Raw genomic sequence first — 21,909 nt, forward strand, 5'->3', positions numbered from 1 at the left:
AGGAAACATGCTTTGCTAACAAAGCTAGGCAAAGGTACTTCCTTGAAAGGGCCACCCCTCTTTCAAATAGATTAGAAACAGCTCCTCGGAGCTGAGGAAGGTCTACTTTTGGAAACAATGTATCTCAAATACCTTCCTTTCATTCATTTATTACCTACTAGTTTAGACAGAGCAAGCGATCGCATTGAACGAGTAACAAAGGGGCATGTGGTTCAAAGTGAATTTTTGCTCTTACAAGAAAGACTTGACTTTTTGCAGAGCAGCACAGAGCACGGAGTAGGTCTGGGTTCTTATCATGGATTCATTTCAAACACAAAATAAAATTGCATTTCAAATCAGAAGATAACGCACATTCCTTTTGCATGAGGTGAAATGAAATCATCTGTGGAAATTCTCTATGGGGAATAAAGGCTATCCATTGTTTTTAAAAGAAACAGTAGCCAATTCTATACAGCCAAGTTGCAGTTCAATATTGGCTATCTTGAAAATACAAAAGATATGGTGTGCATATTTAAGAAATTGGTATGATTACTGCCATCTGATGTTTTGGGATGCTTGAAAGCACATCAGTCACTTCATGAGATCAGATAAGTTAATGAATCTGAAATATCTTATGACTCAGAGAAACACTATCGCTTAAAGAAATTTCTGGATGCAGTCTGAGACAATGATACACATTCTCAGAAGTCAGAAAAGGATTGTGGTTTGCAATCTTTCTATTCACTGAGGAACTAGGAATGAACAGACACTAAGTAAACATTTAAGAAACCTATGCTTTCAGAATGAATGAATGAATGAATGAATGGAATGAATACTTGCTTCAAAGTGAATACTTCCTCAAAGGAGTCTCTTGGGAAGCTATAAACTTGTTCCAAGGAAGGTAACATGCATGCATTTCCTTTTTAAATGTTTTTATGTATGTATGTATGTATGTATGTATGTATGTATTTGAGAGAGGAGAGAGAACCAGTAGGGAGGCACAAAGAGAGATGGGGACAGAGGATCCAAAGCAGGCTCTGTGCTGAAGCACAGAGCTCAACACGGGGCTTGAAGTCACAAACCGCGAGATCATGACCTGCGCCAAAGTGGGACGCAGAACCTACTGAGCCCCCCCACCTCCTGGTAACATGCATGTCTTAAAAGAGCATCTCTCTCAATTAATACCTTTTCTGTTGTGACGCATTAGGACTGTCAATGCCCACAAGCACCATACAGTTACCCAAATCGTGTGCAACTTCTAGCCTTTCCTGTGTAACTGAATCTCCTCTCTCCTGCTTCCACAAAGCAGAAAGCACCTATGAAAAAGGCAGAGGCATTATTCAATTATTGTTGATTTTTCCTCCTCACATTCCATCGCGCGTTCTGGGAAGAGTACCTCGGCCTCCTTTTGAGAAGACACCATTTCCCTATTCTCAGCAAATGTGGTTAATACTGCGTTGACCCCTTCACCCCCTCTAGGGCCATAGAGGACTGCTTTGTATTCAGGAACGGCCACTCGGTGTATTCTAGTGACTTGGACATTGTAGTCATCTGGGATGGTCACCTGACACAAATTGATCCTTTGAGATTCAATCCAGGACTTTCTTTGGAAATTGTAGAAATCAAAGGCTTTCTTTCTACCAGAGGGGCTGAAATGGTAGTATGTGAGCCCAGGGTTGCTGAGTCTACTTTTGTTCCTCTTGAAATTATGCCTGAGAATGAAGCCCCAGAGAAATGTAACCAGAGTCAAAAGTGGAGCCAGAAACAGATAGAGTGACAAAGACTGAATCACGGTCACATCTGAGCTTCTGAATCCAGCTGTGCCTGAAGCAAAGCCTACACTCAGAACCCTCCATTTTTACCAACTATTATATTCTCCACTGTCACCGCCGCTTAGGCTGGTATGAACTCAACTTGCCCTTGAACGGCTCTAACCGATAGTGAGTGACACTCATATCTTCAGCCAACACCATGGTTCAGAACTGCTCACTCAGAACATGTCTGTGTGCCTTTTTGGAAGTTACCTTTATAGTTGCCTTTCCACAGTCTTAAAACAGAACAAAACATCAGTCCTTTATGTTGCCACAATCTTAAACTGCTTAAACCAACATTTATTGAGTGTGTGCTAAATGCCAAATGCTTTGTATACAGGGTCTCGCATAATCCGTACACAGCTCTATGAATTCAATGAATCAAGTATCATCAGCCTCATTTTACAGATGAGGCACAGGAGACAGATTGGAAAACTCCCCCACGGTCACATGACAGCAATTACAGGACCAAACACATGTCACTTTGTCCCTAAAAAGCTGAGCTTCTTACTTTGTTAATTTGGATTCTCACTTTAATATCAACTGTACCAGATGAGTCATAAGGAGCCCCAACTGTACAAAATCAAAACAAAATGAAGGTGTATGCAGTCTTCCAAAATGAGTTCTTTGAAGCACCCACCTTTCATTTATATGCATAAATTCTGCTTTGCTTTCTAAAAATGGCAGCCATAATGCACTTCTACAATATGCTTGAGAGAAAATTTACCGCACCAAGCAGGGCATTCATTCAACAATGGTCTGATGTTGCAGAAGACACACAGTAGGCTTAAAGTTCAAAAGTGAGGGATTTGGATGACGTCAAGAACCCTGCTCTATAGACACAATCAAAACCCACTTCATTTTAATAGACTAAAAGCATCTGTAGGTGCTCACAGCTAGCCCTGCAATTTCCAGATTAGCTCAGTTTTATGCAGGTTAAGAAGGAATTCTTTCAATTTCTATATGGCTTCTTAGGACCAAGTGAACTTTGAAGCTAGGTGGGCAAACAGGCATTAGAGCACAAGAATAATGTCTCTGCCAGGTGTGAGCTTTGCGCTTCGAAATCGGCAAATAGGCAGGGTATTAGCAAACGCTGTCTGCATAAACAAACAATCCTATAAGCGTGTCCTGAGTGCAAGTCTGTTATTATCTATGCAGAATCTGGTGGCTACAGTTTAAAGGCAGTGCTTTGATTTCTTTCCACTTAAACTTTCACATTTTTCCATATCTTAAAAAGGAGCTACTTCCTAAATCTGGAGTGCAGTGAAGAAGGCTTTTCTCAGGGGGCACCCGGGTGGTTCAGGCAGTTGAGCATCTCACTCTTGATTTCAGCTCAGGTCATTATCCCAGGGTTGTAGGATTGAGCCCTGTGCCTGGCTCTGCACTGAGCATAGAGCCTGCTTAGGATTCTTCCTCTCCCTCTTCCCCTAGTCCCTGCTCACTCTCTCTCTAAAATAAAATAAAATAAGATGAGATAAAATAAAATAAAATAAAATAAAATAAAAAAGACTTTTTAAAGAGGTAAATAATAATTACAGTTCCTTAATTATTACTTGTACCCAAAATAGTTTTTTTAAATGTTACAATCTAATTTTTTTTTTAATTTTTTTTTCAACGTTTATTTATTTTTGGGACAGAGAGAGACAGAGCATGAACGGGGGAGGGGCAGAGAGAGAGGGAGACACAGAATCGGAAACAGGCTCCAGGCTCTGAGCCATCAGCCCAGAGCCTGACGCGGGGCTCGAACTCCCGGACCGCGAGATCGTGACCTGGCTGAAGTCGGACGCTCAACCGACTGCGCCACCCAGGCGCCCCTGTTACAATCTAATTTAATGACATATCCTGGTACAGCAAATTTGGGGAAACCTGGACCAGAAAAAAAAATAATTAAAACAAAACCAAAACCAAAACAGACAGTTTCTCTTAGAAGTGTAAAGATATTTTTAAAAAAATAAAGTTTGTTTATATTTGAGAGAGAGAGACAGAGCACAAGCAGGGGAGAGGCAGAGAGAGGGAGACAGAATCTGAAGCAGGGTCCAGGCTCCGAGCTGTCAGCACAGAGCCTGATGTGGGGCTTGAACCCAGGAACCACAAGATCATAAGCTGAGCTGAAGTCGGATGCTTAATCAAGTGAATCACCCAGATGCCCCGAGAAGGGTAAAGGTTTTTGAATTCCTAAATATGTCTGAATGTCCACACTCTCATGCCCAGGCCAAGTTGCAGAGAGACTTAGAAGTACAGAGATAAGTCACACTATTTGAACCTCAAGAAAGCATTTCTATATTTTCTAAAGAATGAAGCTATTTTCCAGAATGAGATGATACTGTCCAAAAGGATGAGGTGTTTAAATACACACTTGTTTTTCCTTTTTTAATGTTAATTTCTCTTAAACCCATTGATGCAATAGTACCCAAGCTAAAAAAAGGTCTCCCTTAAAAGTCCAATGGTGTCAGTAAACCGAGGCATAAACCTAGCAACATTCCATGACTTCCCAGAGGTGAGCGCCTGCGATGCAGGTTTTAACGTCAACAATTATATCTGTTATTTTCATGGACTAGTTCTTGCATCACAGGAATTCTCAGGAAAGTGTTTTACTCATCATGGTATAAATATAGCACATACCATGGAGCACCACGGTCGGTACAGATTATGTACTAAATCATTATCCTCTAGAATGGTCAATTGGTCCTTCCTCTTACAGAAAGAAAATGAAAACAACAACAACAACAAACAAACAAACTTGTTCTTGTATCACAATGGAATGCTATTAGTGGCACTAAAGAAAACGGAGGCAATAGATTTATTACCTTGTTTGCTCTGGGTATCTACTCTGAAAAATGCTTGCACATCTTTGCTTTAGAGTTGAAAATGTCCAACCGAGTGCCAGGCTCTTCTAAAACTGTGGAGTAGGGTTTCATTTGTCATCAATGTCACTTACCCATTTCCACACCATCTCTACCCAAACCCTCTATCCCTGCACCATGCTCTTTCTGATGCATTAGCCTTAATTCCAAAGAGTAGCCACAATTAGTGTCCTTAATGATGAAGTTTATGTTCACATCCTCTCCCTCACCACCAGCTAGAGACTTCTCATAGGCCAGAAGCATTGAAGTTAAATGGGAGTCCTGTCTGTCATAGCAATTTGGATGGGGAGAGAGACCAGAAGGCAGGAGTGTCCAACACTTAGCACAATGAAGAAACTTTACTGAGTATTATTTTTCAACCGTAACCAAGTTCTTTCCAATCTTTCCTCACAAAGTATCCAAAACAAAATGAGAAAGTATCCCTCAATGATTTAGTACCTTTATTTGAAGTTTCACCTTTTTAGTCTTATGTATTACAGGTTTAATTCAAAAGACAGGAAGACCACAGGAACATCCTACATGGTGACAAGATTAATGAGGGGATGCTGTTTAAACACGTGGATGTTTCTAGAGTTTCCACTGCACAAATCAGGTGCTATGAAAAACAACTTGAGTTTTGTCATCATTCAGCTCTAATTCTCTTTCCTCCCAAGGTTCTTCTTATTTGTTTGCAGTGAGGATTATATGACTCTAGATACATTTATGGAGCTTAGAACATGTAGCATACTAGATATTCTAAAAAATAATTCTGCTTCATTAATACCAACAAACATACCTTTACTATGTCACTGAGCTTGGGGAACAAAGATGAATCCTAAGTTTTGGGGGGATGGGAGGACACAACCAAGTTGGTGAGCTATAAACCAACATTTGGGTTGTATCATGGGAAAATACCTGCACCATCCCGGAGAAGAACAGAAATCTAAGCTTTGAGCCTTTGCCACGTGAAGACATTGAACCTGAGACTCTCACATGAAGCTTTAGTGACAAGTAGACTAGAAAAGAATATCACCTCACAGCAAAGGGAATACACATAAAACCTTCCCATTTCTACTGTGGCTCTCAATTGAAAAATAAGCAACAAAAGTAACAGTAGCATGACCTACTATGATATTAACAGGAGCAGCATTTCTGCTGATACTTCAGTCACAGGCTTGCTCCCATTCAGGCCTGAAGCTCAAATTTATAGTCACTCTCTTTTTGGAAAAAAAAAGTGAGAAGTTGAAATAATCCTAAATTGGTAGCACCTTCTGGCACCTGGCAGAAGAAAGTACAAATCTTGCCTGGACGAAAGCTTCCCAATTTTTTTTTTTAATTTTTTTTCAACGTTTATTTATTTTTGGGACAGAGAGAGACAGAGCATGAACGGGGGAGGGGCAGAGAGAGAGGGAGACACAGAATCGGAAACAGGCTCCAGGCTCTGAGCCATCAGCCCAGAGCCTGACGCGGGGCTCGAACTCCCAGACCGCGAGATCGTGACCTGGCTAAGGTCGGATGCTTAACCGACTGCGCCACCCAGGCGCCCCAAAGCTTCCCAATTTTTGATCAAGGTTCCAACACATTAATTTCAACAAAATATGCATGCACGTGCACACACACATGAGAGAATAGGAATCATATGAAAAAAATAGGAAAACAATTACAGATTTAGACCCCTACATACTTCAGATATTGGGATTGCCAGAGGCAAAAAAAAAAAATAATATATGTGGTGTGTGTGTGTGTGTGTGTGTGTGTGTGTGTATTGGCTATTGAACAGAGCTATGTTCAATAGTTATTAACATAATAATTAAAGACATAAAAATATAGGAACAAAAAAAAGAGTGAGAACAACAAACTAAATAAACAGATATGTTTGAAAAAGAACAAAACATTATTTTTTGAAATAAAGACATAATTTATGAAAAATGTTTCATTGAATGGGTTTAATGAGATATTAGGGAGAGATGAAGAAAGAATTAGTGAATTTAAAGATAAAATTGAATACACTGCCCAGAATTCAAGATAGACAAAAAATAATACTTATTACAAAAGTATAGTAAGAAACATGAAGATAGAAAATCAAAGACTTATCTAGTGCAGGTCTAAAATAATTGAAGAGAGAGAATAAATGAAGCCCAATTTCACATGCTGAGAATTTCCAAGAACTAACCCATAGATATATGGGTAAATAGGACATATGAACCAGATACACAGATAACATGAGAACCTAACAGATACAAACAGGAAACAAACACATCGAATGAGATACTTAATAATAATAAATCTACACCCAGATGCAAGGTAATCAAACTACAAAACACCAAAATAAAAGAGATCATCTTAAAAGTAGCTTGTGGGTGTTGGGGCTCAGGGTGGTCAGAGCACTTTCAAAGGTGGGACAGACTGACAGCCACCTTTTCAACAGTAACAGTAAAAGACAGAAGACTGCAGGGATGTGCTGGTAAGGGTTTAAAACTTGCTCCCCAGCAGCAGAGAAGCCCTGTAGTATTTCTGATTTCCATGAACAGTCTGAGTTTAGCCAATTTCAGCCTGAACTGTAACACCACTGAATGCAAAATTGGGCACAAGATGTATCTAACAGGCTCTTAGGAGCTTGTGTGAGCTGGCTCCATCACATACCTAAATAATTCTTTCAATAACAGAGGGGAAATGCCCTTCATTATTGACTTGTATGTCTAGCAAAATTATCTTCCCAGAAAAAAAGGTGAACTAAAGTCCTTTACCAGATGAGGGGACACTTCTACAACATAAATTCATAAGGATGTACTTCAGAAAGAAGGAAATCAAACCTGTTAATACGTAGAAAGTTGGAGGAGTGAGGAACAAGTCAAATAGTGACTGCCTCGGTAAATCAAAAAAGTATCTACATAAAATAATTATTATTACAGGAGGTAGAATGGAAATGAGAAAACAAACAACCAACAAAATTCAATCTAGAAGTCGGTCAGTGTTGACTGTCTCCTTTGACTGCCATTTTGCAGACTAAAGTTGACATTTCTCAGACCCAACTGCATTTGGGTTTCTGGACACATATTATGCTCTGGAAATTAAATAAGTTTATGGATTTGGAAGGCTGCAGTGAGAAAGGCTTTTTCAGCTGTTTCTATTGGCAAGCAAACTCATGGTTACATGCTGTGTCTTCTACCATCACTTTTCAGAGATCTTTTCCTGCCTCCTGGGGAGGACTACTCCAGGACTGGGGCCTCAGTGGCCTCTGGACTCTAGCATCTCATCAGTGATGGCCTCAGAGTTAGCAGCTTCCCATAAATCCACTTGGGACGGCTGATGAGTCATTCCAAAAGACTGCAACAAGAATCTACCATCAATGGAAGGGGTGCCGCCATTATGCAAGTAACTCATTTCTGGCGTTAAATGCATTCCTGTTTGAAATGCCTTAAAAGTTGAATGAACAGAAAATAAGGAAGCAGAAACAAATCCAACCATACGAAAATGTAGACAAGCTTACATTTGCCAATTTATAACACAAAGCTGGCCAGATTGGATAAAGTACAAAATTCAGCCTTGTGTTCTGCACAAAATCATACAGAGGCTTAAAGTAAAAGGAAAATTAAGAGTATGCTTATCGTGATGAGCACGGAGAAAGGTACAGAATTGCTGAATGTACACCTGTAAGGGACATAATACTGTATGTTCACCATACTTGAGTTTAATAAAAAAAGGAAAAAGGAAAAAAAAAAGAAAGAAAAATTGAAAGGAAATACACGAGAAGGGACAGGCCATGCAAATACTAACTAAAAGAAAAGTGAATCCGCTATATTAATAATAGACAAAGTAGATTTAAGCACAGAGATACTTAATGTTAAAAAGACCACTTCAGTATGAAAAAAAATGTTCATCAAGTTATAAAAATTCCAATCTTACATGCACCTCATAAAGACACTCAAGGCATAGAAGATGAAATTTCACAGAATTTCCGGTAGAAAACAAAAGAAAATCCACCATTATGAGAGGAGGTTTCAATCCTCTTTCAGTTGGTGGTGAATTAATAAAGGGACTGAGCATCTGAGCAATCCACTAATTGGGTAGGTCAAATCCTTAATTTTGGTAAGTAAACATTAAGAAAATATAAGTAAAAACAAACATTGAGAATTAATTAATTAGAACATAAGTAAACATTATCTTACTTAATTTCTATGTTGCTTTGCCTTACCCAGTATTTCCATAAAGTAGGTATAAATGCCAGCCTCCCAACCCTGCCACATATGCCTGAGCAACTCCCCTACCAGAAATCTCGGTTCTAGATCTTACCTATGGTGAGCCGCGGCTCCAGATTTGAATCACTAACCTGCCTGATGGAAATTATTTGTTTCCTCATTTATTTCAACGAAGCCCACCGGAAAAGAAGGATGAAAAACAAACCTGTGACTTTGCCAAGGTGAGTGACCGTATGGCACTGAGTTCGAACTTCTGGGAAAAGTTGTAACTGAGTCGCAGGTGCTGATCTACCTGCAGGAAAACAGAAGACAAACGTGCGTCAGCAGAGGTCTGCACAGAAAGGGCAGAAACCCCTCCCACCTGCAAAAAGTTTGGAAAACACACTGAGCAGACCCCTCTTGGGATTTTGTCTCTGGAGAGATGAGAAAATGTCTCGCAATTTCCCACAATGCACGGTAAAAATACCTTTTTTTCCCTCTTGGTTAAATAAAGGCCTTCACACAAGTCTTCTCCCTGGGAAATTCTGTACAGCTTTTGACAGGTATTTATCTTCCCAGCGAAATTTCTCACCAAGTTCTTTGTTGCAAACAAGGAAACAAATGAAGCCTTCTTGGGAATGTGCTGTGCACGCCTGCCATTACACAGAAAGCCCACACTCATTCCCCAATTCCCCTTTCTCCTCATTGGTCTTTAGGGACACCACTGCTCCCTTTGCTACATAATTCTGACTTGGTCTCACTCAGGGTGGACTGGCCGGGATTTTGCCCAGCAAATCTTTCAGGGTGACAGAAAGTTAGACCATGGGGAGGAGAGACTCACTGAACGGTCACCACCAACAGGAAGACCTCATAACCCCGCTTCATAGGGGTGAACAAAAGCCACCACTGGGATTTCCAGGACTTTTTTGCACCATAATCCTTTAGGGGACTCTCCTTTTCTAATCCAGTTCCATCTCCTTCCCTGCCCCTCATTCTGAGGCAATGTTACCCATCCATTCTTACATTCTCAGCCTTTCTGGTCTAGTTTTCCCAGGATCTACGCTGCACATTCACATGATGCTGTGCCTACAAAGGATCCTTTTTATCTTACAGTTTCATGTGGAAGGAAAGGAGACTAAGACCCCTGCAAGCTGTGTGCCCAGCCCCGCTCTTCCCTTGGGAGCAGCTGACCCAGGGGTGGTACTCGATTCTCCCAGATCCCATGGCCACGACTGTCCCTCTGCAAATGAACCCTCCTCAGGAACCTCTAGGTCCTCTGTGGTTTCCACTGTGAAAGAAGTCCACCGGCTATGACTGTGGCTCATGGTTACATGCTTTATTACTATTTCATTTGTGAAATTAGACGGGAATCATATTTGCTATTGATTGAACTCTTGGTATGTAGAGACATCATATTGAAGCAGCTTTCAAATACATGCCTCCCTAGAATACCATGAGATAGGCATTATTACCCCTGTTATACAGACTGAGGAGATGATGTTCTAGAGATCCATAACTTGGGCAGGGCCAGAAAGTGTCACAAAGCAGTGTCCCACTGTCATGTGGCCCACCTGTCACTCTCTATGGGGTTTGCTTTCCTTGTCCATCCCTCTCTAGATAGGGATTGTAGACAATCACTGTCTGTTTAATTTCTGGCTTTCTACAAAACTCATTCAACAAATGTTTGAGTATCTACTATATGCCAAACACTGTTCTAAGTGCTCCCAGAGGCTACCCTCCTCCAGAAGCTTTCCTTGATGCCTTGGCTAGATTGGTTGACACTCTTTTCTGTCCTCATGGTGTCTTTTTTTTTCTGCCTCTAACTTTGCATTTAAAGTGCTGCATTATATTGGGGCGCCTGGGTGGCTCAGTTGGTTAAGCGTCCGACTTCGGCTCAGGTCAGAATTTCACGGTGGTGAGTTCGAGCCCACAATGGGCTCTGTGCTGACAGCGCGAGCCTGGAGCCTGCTTCGATGCTGTGTCTCCCTGTCCTCTCTGCCCCACCCCTGCTTGCACTCCGTCTATTGTCTCTCAAAAATGAATAACATTAAAAAAAATTAAGTGCTGCATTATAATGATCTGCTTCTCTCTCCCTCCGGTCTCCCTAAACTGTTGCCTCTTGAGAATCATACATCTTACTGATATATGGTTTTCTGTAGGACCTACTAGAGAAACTGGCAAAGTATCTCCTAACACAGTTTGCCGAGTGAATGAATAAACATCCTGTATTTGAGCCCTTTTCTATCTTGAAGCTATGAGGACAGAGTCGGTCACAGCACCAGGATGTCTCTCGCTGCCTGGAAGCTCCTTCACCTTTAGGTAAACATAGGGTTTTAGTCCCACGGTCCCCCATCCGTAGTCTGATTAATACCCATGGGTTCAGATTCAGTCCTTGCCTCTAGGAATGTTTTCTTCCTGCCCCACTTCAGAGCTCTCCCTGCCTCTTCCACTGGCTAAAACTGCCCCCTCCAGCAGGTGCAGGGGGCCTCCCCTCATGTGCTCTTGTCAGGTTGGAGAGGAGGTTAAAGTGGGTGGAATTTCCAGCTGAGTGGAGAAGGTAGAAAGATTCATAGCACTGAAGGTGGAGCTGAGATTGCTCTTGCTTCTGCCCCTCACCTCCTCCCCGGGCTCCCCACGGTCAGCTTCCCATGCAAGTTGTCCCTAAACCTTGACAGGCCCATGCCCAGATGTCACACATGGGAGAGCTCACTGGTCAAGTACGTGAGTCCTCCCTATCCTGCTGTTCTGTTTTGGGGAACTTACCTGGTGGTTAGCACTTAAACCAGATGACTAATGAAGGAGAGGCGGTGAATGACAATCAAAGGGGTTTTTTCGGAAAAGATGAGTATTTGTAAAGGTTCAGAGAGGAAGGAGATGGCTCACAGGATACCTGGGGCTCCTGGTGGACTATGGAGAGCTGGGGACGGGCTCCAGCCCTGACATGGGATGTGGGCACCTGAGCAGTAGTACTGGTTCAGCTGCTGGGTCACCGATTGGAAAAACAGCCAACTCACAGGAAAGAAGCACACACGTAAAAAAGAGGGGTGCCCCACAGATACTTATTTTAGGGCTTCAGCAGTTATATGGGCTATTGGAATCATTGAGGGATTCACTGGGAAATGCATTATTTCATCAGGCTTCCTTTTGGCATTTTACGGTTTAGCCTTGTGTTTGGTTTCATTATAATTGGTGAGGTCCTAAGGGGTGAAGCATTGTAGTCCTTTAAAACAGCGGGATGTCTTAAGTTTGTCATCTGGACTACAGAGCCTTGTTGATCTCAGAATTGAGGATACCCAGTGGTCTTGTCAAGTTTTAAGTGAGATGGAAAAAGATGAAAATGGAGCCAACCTTTTCTGAGTACGTCTTACATGCCAGGCTTCATGCTTGGTCTTTCAGCTATGTTCTTTCATCTAATCTTTATGAAAACTGAGCTCGGTTGCATTTGAACCCCCCCCCGCCTGTTTTTATTTTTCTTTTTTAGTACAGCAGTAGACTGAAGCTCAGAAAGGTGAGTTATAGTCTAAGATCACATAATGCACGTGGTGGAACAGGAATTCACACTCAAGTTTGTCTCCCCGTAGCGACGCCTTGACCTTGAGATTTTCATCTCTCTAAGGAAGGAACTAACTACTGGGTTTCAAAAGCGCCTGGCACCTCCTTCTTTACAGCTTGTTGAGCTGGCATTTTGGTAAGCTGGCTTAATCTGTTTAATGTCATGGATGCATTTTAAATAAGAACACTGAAGTTCACCTCCACTGCCAGGACATGCTGGTGGGCACCTATACCTTAAAAAAACACTAGCCAAATTATAATTCTCAAATCATCACCAGGAACACTTGCTCCTAATTTCAGGCCCAGCCCCCATGACCTCCTTCTTGGCATCACAAAGAAAGAGAAGAGGAGGAATAGCCACTCAGGGCCTGGGAGGGCATGGAAGAATCTGTTTTTAGGTACAGGATGCCTCTGCTTGGTGGAGTATGGTGATGCCCGCTGGCCCTCTCTCTCAAACAGGTTCTGAGTAAGGCCTACACCCTGCTCCACATGGCCTAAGGGCAGGACTGGTGATGAGTAGGAGCCTACCTTTTTCTGTTTTCACTGAAGAGTTCCACGCAGGGAGGAAGAAGAGATCTAGCTAGGGCAAGAGGGGTGGGGGTGACTGAGAGGCAGATGTGTTGTGTTCCTGCATCAATAAACTGAGTCTAAGTTCAAAAAAAGTCTAGCTCTAGTTTTTTCTGCTTCCTCAGTGTCTTGGGAACCATATGTTATCAACCAATACATGCTTATTGTTGATTGTTAAACTGATTGGTAGAGATCCTTTTGATGGAGAAGAGAAGGAAATACCTTCTATTGTCCTCCCACTGACCTGTCTGCATCTTTCATTTGTGGAAAGAAATACAGGAAATATAAAAAAGAAAGGAAAAAGGAATCATATATACACATGCCCACCAGAATGTGCCCATATGTTCCATCAGGACCCCAGTCAAGATATTCACACAAGAAATCTTTATTCCCATCCATTTGATCCTCCAATCTTGCCCCAGCCCAAACTTTCTCCTAAGATGTATCCCCCTATTTCAAGAATAAATTCTAAAGGTAAACTCATTAAATTATAATCACTCAAGGATCGTTTTCATACCATATATTTGACAATTATTCCTGAACTTCTACTCAATCAAGCAAACTAATAGTCAACCTTGACTTCTCCCATAGCCCACACCCAAAAGGGCACACAATGCTACTGATGTTATTTTTCACATCTTTATCTCTGTGGTTCTGCCCACTGCACTAATTGAGGCCCTCATAATCTCTTTCTGGCTGGTCTCTATCTCATAATCAAATGTATATTTCCATGCAGTGACCACAGTGAACTCCCTGAAAATGAAAATCTAACCATGCTACATTCCATGACTAAAATCCCATGGGAAACCTTCTTCACAGGGTCAATTTGATCTCCCCCACATAGTACATTAAACCCTATGGAATTCATTCATTTCATTTATAAATATTTATTGAGCACCTGCTTGACAAAGTGGGAGTTCTATGGTAATGAAAACAGAGAAAAATCCCTGTCCTCTAGGGGAGAGAGAGAGGACAAAAAATTAGATAAATAAATTATACTGAATGTTAGATAGTGTTCAAGCACTGCAGGATAGAAGTCAAGGGGCTAGGTTGTCCATATTACATAAGGTGATCAAAAATGGTGTCATTAAGAATAGTTTAAAAAAAATTTTTAATGTTTATTTTTGACAGAGAGAGAGACAGAGCATGAGCAGGGGAGGGGCAGAGAAAGAGGGAGACACAGAATCCGAAGCAGGCTCCATCCAAGCTCTGAGCTGTCAGCACAGAGTCTGACGCGGGGCTTGAACTCACGAATTGCAAGATCATGACCTGAGCCGAAGTCAGATGTTCAACTGACTGAGCCACCCAGGCGCCTAAGACTAAAGTTTTAATACAAACTCTCTGGCCACTGTGTGAGAAAAGCTTGCAGGGAATCAAAAAGTGAAGCAAGAGCCTATCTGTCAATTAAGATGCAACTGTAAACTCTAATAATCCAAGGAAGAGATGAGAGTGGCTGGGGCAGGGTAGACGCTGTTGATCAACATGATGTTACATGTGAGAGAAGAGATATCTGAGATGACACCATAATGTTTAGACTGGGAAACTGCAAGCATGGAGCTGCCACGGACTGAGATGGGGAAGATTATGGGGGTGGTGAGTGTTTGGGGTAAGATTCCCAGAAACTTAGTGTGAAATATGTAATGTTCAAGATGCACAATAGACACTCAAATAGATAGCCAAGCAGGCAATACTAGATCTGGAATTCAGGGAAAGGTTTAGAGCTAGATACACCTTTGGAATTAATTCATCAGCATCTCAGCGCATTTGAATGAAATTAGACATAAAATGAGCGTAGACAGAAAAGAAGAGGAGTATGAAAATGAGTCCTGTGATGTTCCAGTTTGAATGATGATGGGAGGGCAAACAAAGAGAAAAGAAGGAGCAACCAGCAGATGCAGTAGAAACAGCAGGTGAAAGCTGTGTCCTACAAGCCAAGTAAGAATGTGTGTCAAGATCAGAGGCAATTGCCGTGTCAAATGCCAACGAGAAGCCAAGTCAGGAAAAGATCGCTGGATTCTGTACGACCGTTGGTGTCTTGAGAAGTATAATTTGACTCCAGCACAGGGAAAAATCCTTCTGTGATGTAGGTTTAAGTAAAAGGAAGGGAAACTCAGAAGACCAAGGAGGTAGACATTTCCAAGGACATGGGCAATAGACTGAAAGAGGAAACGGAGCAGTATATGAAGTCAGAGAAGACAGAGGTTTCCTCCCTCGACCTCGAGAGCGTTTTTTCTTATCATGTTGTATGCAAATTATTATTTTATTTATTATTGTAATTATGTTCTTAATGCAAGCAATCTTTGCATGTTTATGTTTTGGGGAGCCATCCAACAGAACGGGGAAATGCTGACAAGGGCGGGGAAGATATGAAGGCTGGAGTGATGTTCTTGAGTGGGGTCTGACACCTGGCCCACAGGTGGTGGGTCTGGCATGAGCTAGAATCATTGCTTGCTCATATTCACCCACATGAGGGAGATAGAGTGCCTGGACACCTATGCAGGAGGTGGGTAAATAGGGTGGAGAGAGTGTACGGGGGTATTCTCTTCTGGATGCTACATTTATCACAAGAAAGAAGAAAAGAAAGTCATCTTGCACAAGGGAAGATGGGGTTGTAACTGTTGGGGTATAAGGAGAAAGAAGGAAGTTTTAAAATTGTCATCTAGGAGATCAAGAGAGTGATGGACTAAAACAATAAAGGGGGATTGCTGGGCAGATGGAAAGGCTCACCTCAGGACACGATTCTGAACAGGATGATCTGGACTCTGCATGTTCTCTGTTGTAATGTGCCCTCCCCTTCTTGCTGCCCTTTATAATGAGACCCCAGGAATTCCAGAGTGCCTGCCACATGCTGTGCTCTTCTGGACGTCTCTGCCGATGCTCACGTGGACCCACCACATGACCACCTCCTTCTCTCTTCTCCACTTAGGCAACTCCTCTTCGCCTTCTAAACTAACTAGAATTAGGAGTAACTTTCTCTAAGAAACAGGTACTTATATCCAGAAGAGATCAGTGTTCTCTTCCATGCTCCCAAAGCACCTGTACACACTTCTATCCCAGCCCTTGTCAGTCTCTTGTGATTCCTCTTCAGCTGTGCATCTTCCTCTTATACTCAAGTTCAGGGTTATCAAACCTGATTAGGCTTCAGAATCACCTGCTACCTCCCCTGCAAAAACATTTCTGATTAAGTAGATCTGATGTAATGCCCAAGAATTTGCATTTGTAGCAAGAACTCAGGTGATGTGGATGCTGGTAGGAGGGGGGGAGCTCACCGTAGTTCACTTTTGTCTAGTTTGTCCAAGGCTGAGCCAAGTGTGGTTGATATCTATCCCCAGGACTTGGCTTCACACTTAGCTCAGGGTAGAAGCACAGAATATTTTATTGAACAGCCAAAACATATTTGGCTGAATGAGAAGAGAAGTAAGGTACCTGAATGGTAAGCTCTCTTCCCTCCCGGTTAATCTTCAAGTGGTGCAACCTTCGGTTGGCAAAATTCTCTGCATCCATATTGAAAACATGGGTCTCTTCCTTGCTTAGCTGATAGCGAACCTGTAAGCTTCCTTGGAAAAAAATTAGAAATTATAATTAAAAATAGGACCCATAAAATGAAAAAATATGATCAGATTGTCTTTTAGTTGATCATTACTGTTTTCTAGGGACCTATGTCTCAATCTTTTCATTATTCAAATTTTTAAAAGGCATTACATATGCTATTACTATAACATCTGGGTCCACATGGAAAATCCAGAGTATAGGTGCAAAATTTGTGTGCATTTGTGTGTGTGTGTGTGTGTGTGTGTGCGTGTGTGTGTGTGTATAGAAACCACAATGCCAGGTTGGAAAATAAAACAGTCACAAGTCCATTCTGTAATTGGGCTGTGAAAACTTTAATAGCAGTGATTCTTTTTCTATTCTCTCTTCAACTCCTACTACTTCCTATAATTCCTTTTCTTCATAATTGCCTTCATGAAATTTCAGAATACATGATATGAAATCAGACTGTAAAACAATCTAAGCCAGAATAGAAGAAAAAGTTTGGCCTATGAAAGCATTACCCAACAGAGTCCACCAATATCACAAAGTCTACAAGCTAATGCTGGATTTCCTGGTTTGCTCTCTCCTTTTAGCTCTGACCATCGGATATTTCCAAATATTACTGTTCAACTATTACTGTTTACTTTTTTATCCCTTAAACATGAATAATAGTTCTCTAACAGTAGCATATTTGGTGCTGAGAGGAGTTGAGCAGGAGTGGTAGTGCAGTGTAGACACAGGGCCACAGCCAGGCTCTGGTAGGGAAGTGCCCACCTTGTGCACCTGCGGGCTGTTGGGTGGCATGTCCTTCCAGACTCCTGGTGTTTTCATCTTGAATTCAACCCCATAAACTAAATCAGCATGTGACAGATAATTCTGTGTCAGATATGATGGTGAATACACATTCCTTGAGGGCATTTGGACTCTTACCATCCCACTGTCTGGGTAATACATACGCATGTACAGATTCTGCATACATATTCTGGATGCATTTGTCCATTTTAAACATAGCTTCTATTTTATACATCTTTTCCAACACCTGCCTCACAACCATCCACCTTAGATGTCAATAATCTCATAGTGACTCTGTCTATCAAAGTATTCTGAAGCTTCCCCAACATTCCAGTTTATATCTAAAATACCTCAACAAGTTCTTCCAGAGCCATGCAAATATTCATCTCATCCTCTTAGGAGTTTTGATGGAATCAATGCCTTCTTCTGCTCCTATAGGCCCTGTGTTCGTCTCTATTCTAACAGGTACTGAGTTGTATTATCTATCTCTCACCTGTCTCTCTTACAAATCTATAAACCCCTTGATGATCTGCACATATCTTACTTTCCCAGTGCCTGGCATATGGTAAATAATCAGTAAATTTTGAAAGAAGGAAAGAAGGAAGGAAGAAAGGAAGGAAGGAACGAACGAACGAATGAACGAACGAAGGAACGAAGGGAGGGAGGGAGGAAGGTCAAAAAATTCAGTGGGATCTCGAAACTTTTTACATCTAAAGGAATCACTTCCCTGAAATAGTACAAATTTAGGTTGTACTTATTCTCAGTAGGTCCAGAGACCAAAGCATTTTTCTTAGAAATTGTTTTGCCCTGGTATTTCTTGACTTGGAGTTGGGAGAACATCTGGAGAATAGAAGAGTTGCATGCCTAAGGAATTAGATAATTCCTGAAGGCCTCCTCTAGAACGTAGTAATGTCTGCACTAGTTTATCCTTCTGCATCGGAGTCTCTGATGTTTTAGGGAATTCATTCAGGTTTGAATTCCCACCATCTGTCTTGAACCTTCTGTCTCTTGTTAGTATTTAGGGTTCTATTTCTTTCCCACACATCTGGATTTGCTTTATATGCCTAGTCCAGTCGTTTTCAAATTGGTTTCAAATTAGAACACTGCATTCAAATGATAGTGAACGCTATTATAGAAAACAAAAAAATACGGAGCTTCTTGAGCTGAAGTAGGAATGGGAAGCTGTCTCTAGGCTGCTGCTGCCACTGCCCTCTCCCACTCCACCCACCTTCAACCCACAACCTCATGTTGGCCAGCAGAACTCTTTGGTTTTCCAGGAGTGTAGTGGAAAGCCTCTACAAAGTAACAACTAGGCGTACCAGGATTTGGTCACATCTATTCTGGACAGCTTTGTATCAGTCCTCTGCATCCCATAAGACACAGCCCATAGAACACTCTTTCTCTGCAGTCCTGACCATTGGGATCCCACACTTCAAATACCCATAGACCCATAGGTTTGATAAGCTTACTGTTGGATTTGTATAGACATTAAGTTGACCAATGCCAGATGCTCTGTACATATCTATGTGGATGTAATTGGCTGAGGAGAGAGAAGCCATGCTCTCCTTGGGAGATGTTGGACCTATTTTCTTTCTTTTTTTCTTTCTTTCCTTTTTATTTTTTATTTGAGACAGAGAGAGAGAGAGAGGCAGAGGGAGAGAGAAAATCTTAAGCAGGCTCCATGCTCAGTGTGGAGTCCAATGCAGGGTTCAATGCCACCGTCCTGGGACCACGACCTGGGCTGAAATCAAGAGTTGGATGCTCAAACAGCTGAGCTACCCAGGTGCCCCCTCTTTCTTTTTTATTGAACGACATACATTTTATTCTCTCTCAACAATAGTTCTGGAGGCTAGAAGTTAAAAATATTTCTTCAAAGGCTCGAGGCTAGAATACTCCCATGCCTCTTCTTAGTTTCTGTGAATCCTGGCAATCCTTGGCTTGTAGATGCGTCACTCTGATGTCCTTTATCTTCACATGACCTTCTCCCTGTGTCTCTCTGTTGGGCCTATTTTCAAAGCTGCTCTAATACTCAACAAAGGATACCATATACCATTTAGCAAGACATTTTATTATTCATATCCTGCTTGACAATTTCCTTCTCATAAAATAGAAAAAATATGAAGTGGAAACTCAAACCTGTAAAATCCAAAAAAAATTTCTAGTTGAATGCCTTGAGCCAAGCCTTTGGGTTATGATGCTTGCATCTCAGTTATTCAAAAACATTATTTCTTTTTCTTTTATTTTACTGGTTCCCACTTTCCCATTCTTCCTTCTCTGTCTTCCACACAGCCATGAGTGGGAATAGTGCATATTTTGCTATGTGACTCTAGAACTAAAAAAAAAAAAATTCCAAGCCAAATAAACTAAGGCTTGTCAGAGGGAGGTGGGTGGGGGGTGGGCTAAATAGATGATGAGTATTAAGGAGGGCACTTGTTATGATGAGCACTGGGTGTTATATGGAAGTGATGAATAATTAAAAAAAAAATCCAAGCCTCCTTAATTCTATATGATGTATTTCAGCTTCTTGGCCTGACATACAAAGCCTTTTATTTTTACCTTCCAACTTTATCACCTATATATTACCCACATCTGAATCATACCTGAACACTCAGCATCTCCCCAAATAATGCTCCTTCTTACCTCTGTGTGTTTTTCTTTTCCTGTAGTTGGAATCATACCCCTAACTCCTTATCTGCCTGGTAAGCTCCTCCTAATTCATCAAAACCCATCTCAGGTGACCCAGGTCTCTACTCACTCCTAAGACTGATAAAATATTTTACTATATTGCCACTGTGCTCACTTTTAATAAAACAAACAAACTCAATTTATCATGATTATTTTGCCTTCCTCCTTGAATTTATTAAGGTCCTATAGGAGAGATAGTTGCTTGTTCATCCCTGTGTCTACAAAGTATAAGCAGGGTTGCTGTCTTAAGTCTCCAGAAAGCATTTGTTGAACAAAGTATCCACTCTGGAGAATTTTATTACCACTCCAACAAAATTATAAACTAATAATTTTTCAATGCCTACTGTGTGTCAGAATTTAAATAAACAACAGTTACAATGCTACAGTTCTATCATTAAGAAGTTTTTGATCAGTTTAAAGCAAAAACAAGATCATGCTGGCTTGCTCTTAAGCACCTCTATGTTTTAGACATTTAACCCGGTAGTAACTATATTGATATTTTTAAATCAAATCCTCAGATTAGGAAATAGATTTTCAGGGAGGTAAACAGCTACATAAATTAATAATAATAATAATAATAATAATAAGGAGAAGGAGAGGAAGATTCAAATTCAGGAGTATAGAACTTTAAAGTATATGTTCCTTCCACTATACCACCCTGACTCCAAAGGCATGTGATCGGGTAGATGGATGAGTGGATAGACAGAAAGTGGATGGTGACACAAAGGGAAAAGTGAATGATATGGCAAACAATACAGAATGCGTATTTTGTGAATTCAAAACGATGAACGGTTAAAAGAGTTGAGGTAGTAAGAAAGCTTTTCAGAGAAAGAGGCTTGTTGATGGAAGGTAGAAATTAGCTAGGGAAAAAAAAATAAGGTGATATGTTCAGGCAGTTGTAGAAATTAAGCAGAGCACTGTGGCTAAATTTTACCATGCTTGGAACAGTAAAGCTGTAGACCAGCATCGCTGATGAAAATCTTAGCAGATCTGCACCCAACCAAGCTTTCTCATTCTGAAAGATGGAAAAACTAATATCCTGTACCTTGAGTGGGAACTTGGAACAGAGCAGTAAAGAGACAGTCCAGGCAAAGAACCTGGACTTGTTCTTCTAAAAAGGGGTCCCATAAAGGGCTTTAGACACGTATGTGACTGGGCTGATGTACAAAAAGTGGTATCTTCAACATCAAAAGAGAAACCCATGAAGGCACTGGACCCCTGCAGTGGAGTCCATTCTTATATTTCTGTCCACAGAGCATTGTCAGTTTCTTGCTTTATCATTTCACTTTGAAAGCGGGAGCTCTTTTACATGTTGAATCTTTTCCATTCCCTATCAATCCCTATCAATCCCGAATTATGTGGCTTCCTCTGCACCCTTTAGTCTCTACTAACCAGACCATTCTCACCAATTAGCTTCTCTTCCGTTTTCACTGCCCCACTCAGTGGCACCACCCACCCACTGGGGGCTCACTTCAAAGCTTTAGGAGTCATCTTTGTTTTGTTGGGTTCCTTCACCAGCACCCCTGCATACATGATGCACACCCTAGTTATCAGCAGCCATCTGGTCTCTACAAAGTAAACTGTGCATCTCCACACCTGTTTCCAGCTCAGCTAACACACCCTCCTTCAATCCATCACCAGCTGTCACCCGGGCATCCTACTTTCTGAATACAACCTTCTCCCTTTCTGGCTCCCTTTTTCTAATGCCTGGATTCCCATAATCCCTAGAAAGACTAATTTCACCAACTACTTATTGTTCCTCAACCTCTTCATGTCCTCTCTGCTCTCCTTACCCAGCTGAAACTACATGGCCCATCACTGTAAATCATCCTTTCCTATATGGTCTTACTTACCTTGGTCACGCTTTACTGAATGGACATATTTGCTTGGCAGAACTTTAACTACTAAAATGCAACCGACTTTTTCTCAACTCCTGCCTGGTTTAGCTGGCAGAAGACAATACAAACAATG

At 41.4% G+C, this 21,909-nt stretch overlaps 1 protein-coding gene across 2 annotated transcripts in view; it reads right to left on the reverse strand.

Moving 5' to 3' along the window:
- Nucleotides 1–21,909, reverse strand: part of CNTNAP5 (contactin associated protein family member 5) — a 798,355-nt gene that overhangs the window by 32,100 nt on the left and 744,346 nt on the right. Inside the window, exons 20-22 of one of the 2 annotated variants that reach the window (XM_030326880.1) lie at nucleotides 16,357–16,487; nucleotides 9,045–9,124; nucleotides 5,614–5,621 (exon numbers count right to left, since the gene is read on the reverse strand). In XM_030326880.1, the coding sequence (XP_030182740.1) occupies nucleotides 5,614–5,621; nucleotides 9,045–9,124; nucleotides 16,357–16,487 (219 nt within the window). Of the gene's footprint in view, nucleotides 1–5,613; nucleotides 5,622–9,037; nucleotides 9,125–16,356; nucleotides 16,488–21,909 lie in introns of both variants that reach the window. The other variant, XM_030326879.1, reaches the window with a different exon arrangement.

The sequence above is a fragment of the Lynx canadensis genome, chromosome C1 (genome assembly GCF_007474595.2).
Source record: "Lynx canadensis isolate LIC74 chromosome C1, mLynCan4.pri.v2, whole genome shotgun sequence".
Taxonomy (NCBI): domain Eukaryota; kingdom Metazoa; phylum Chordata; class Mammalia; order Carnivora; family Felidae; genus Lynx; species Lynx canadensis.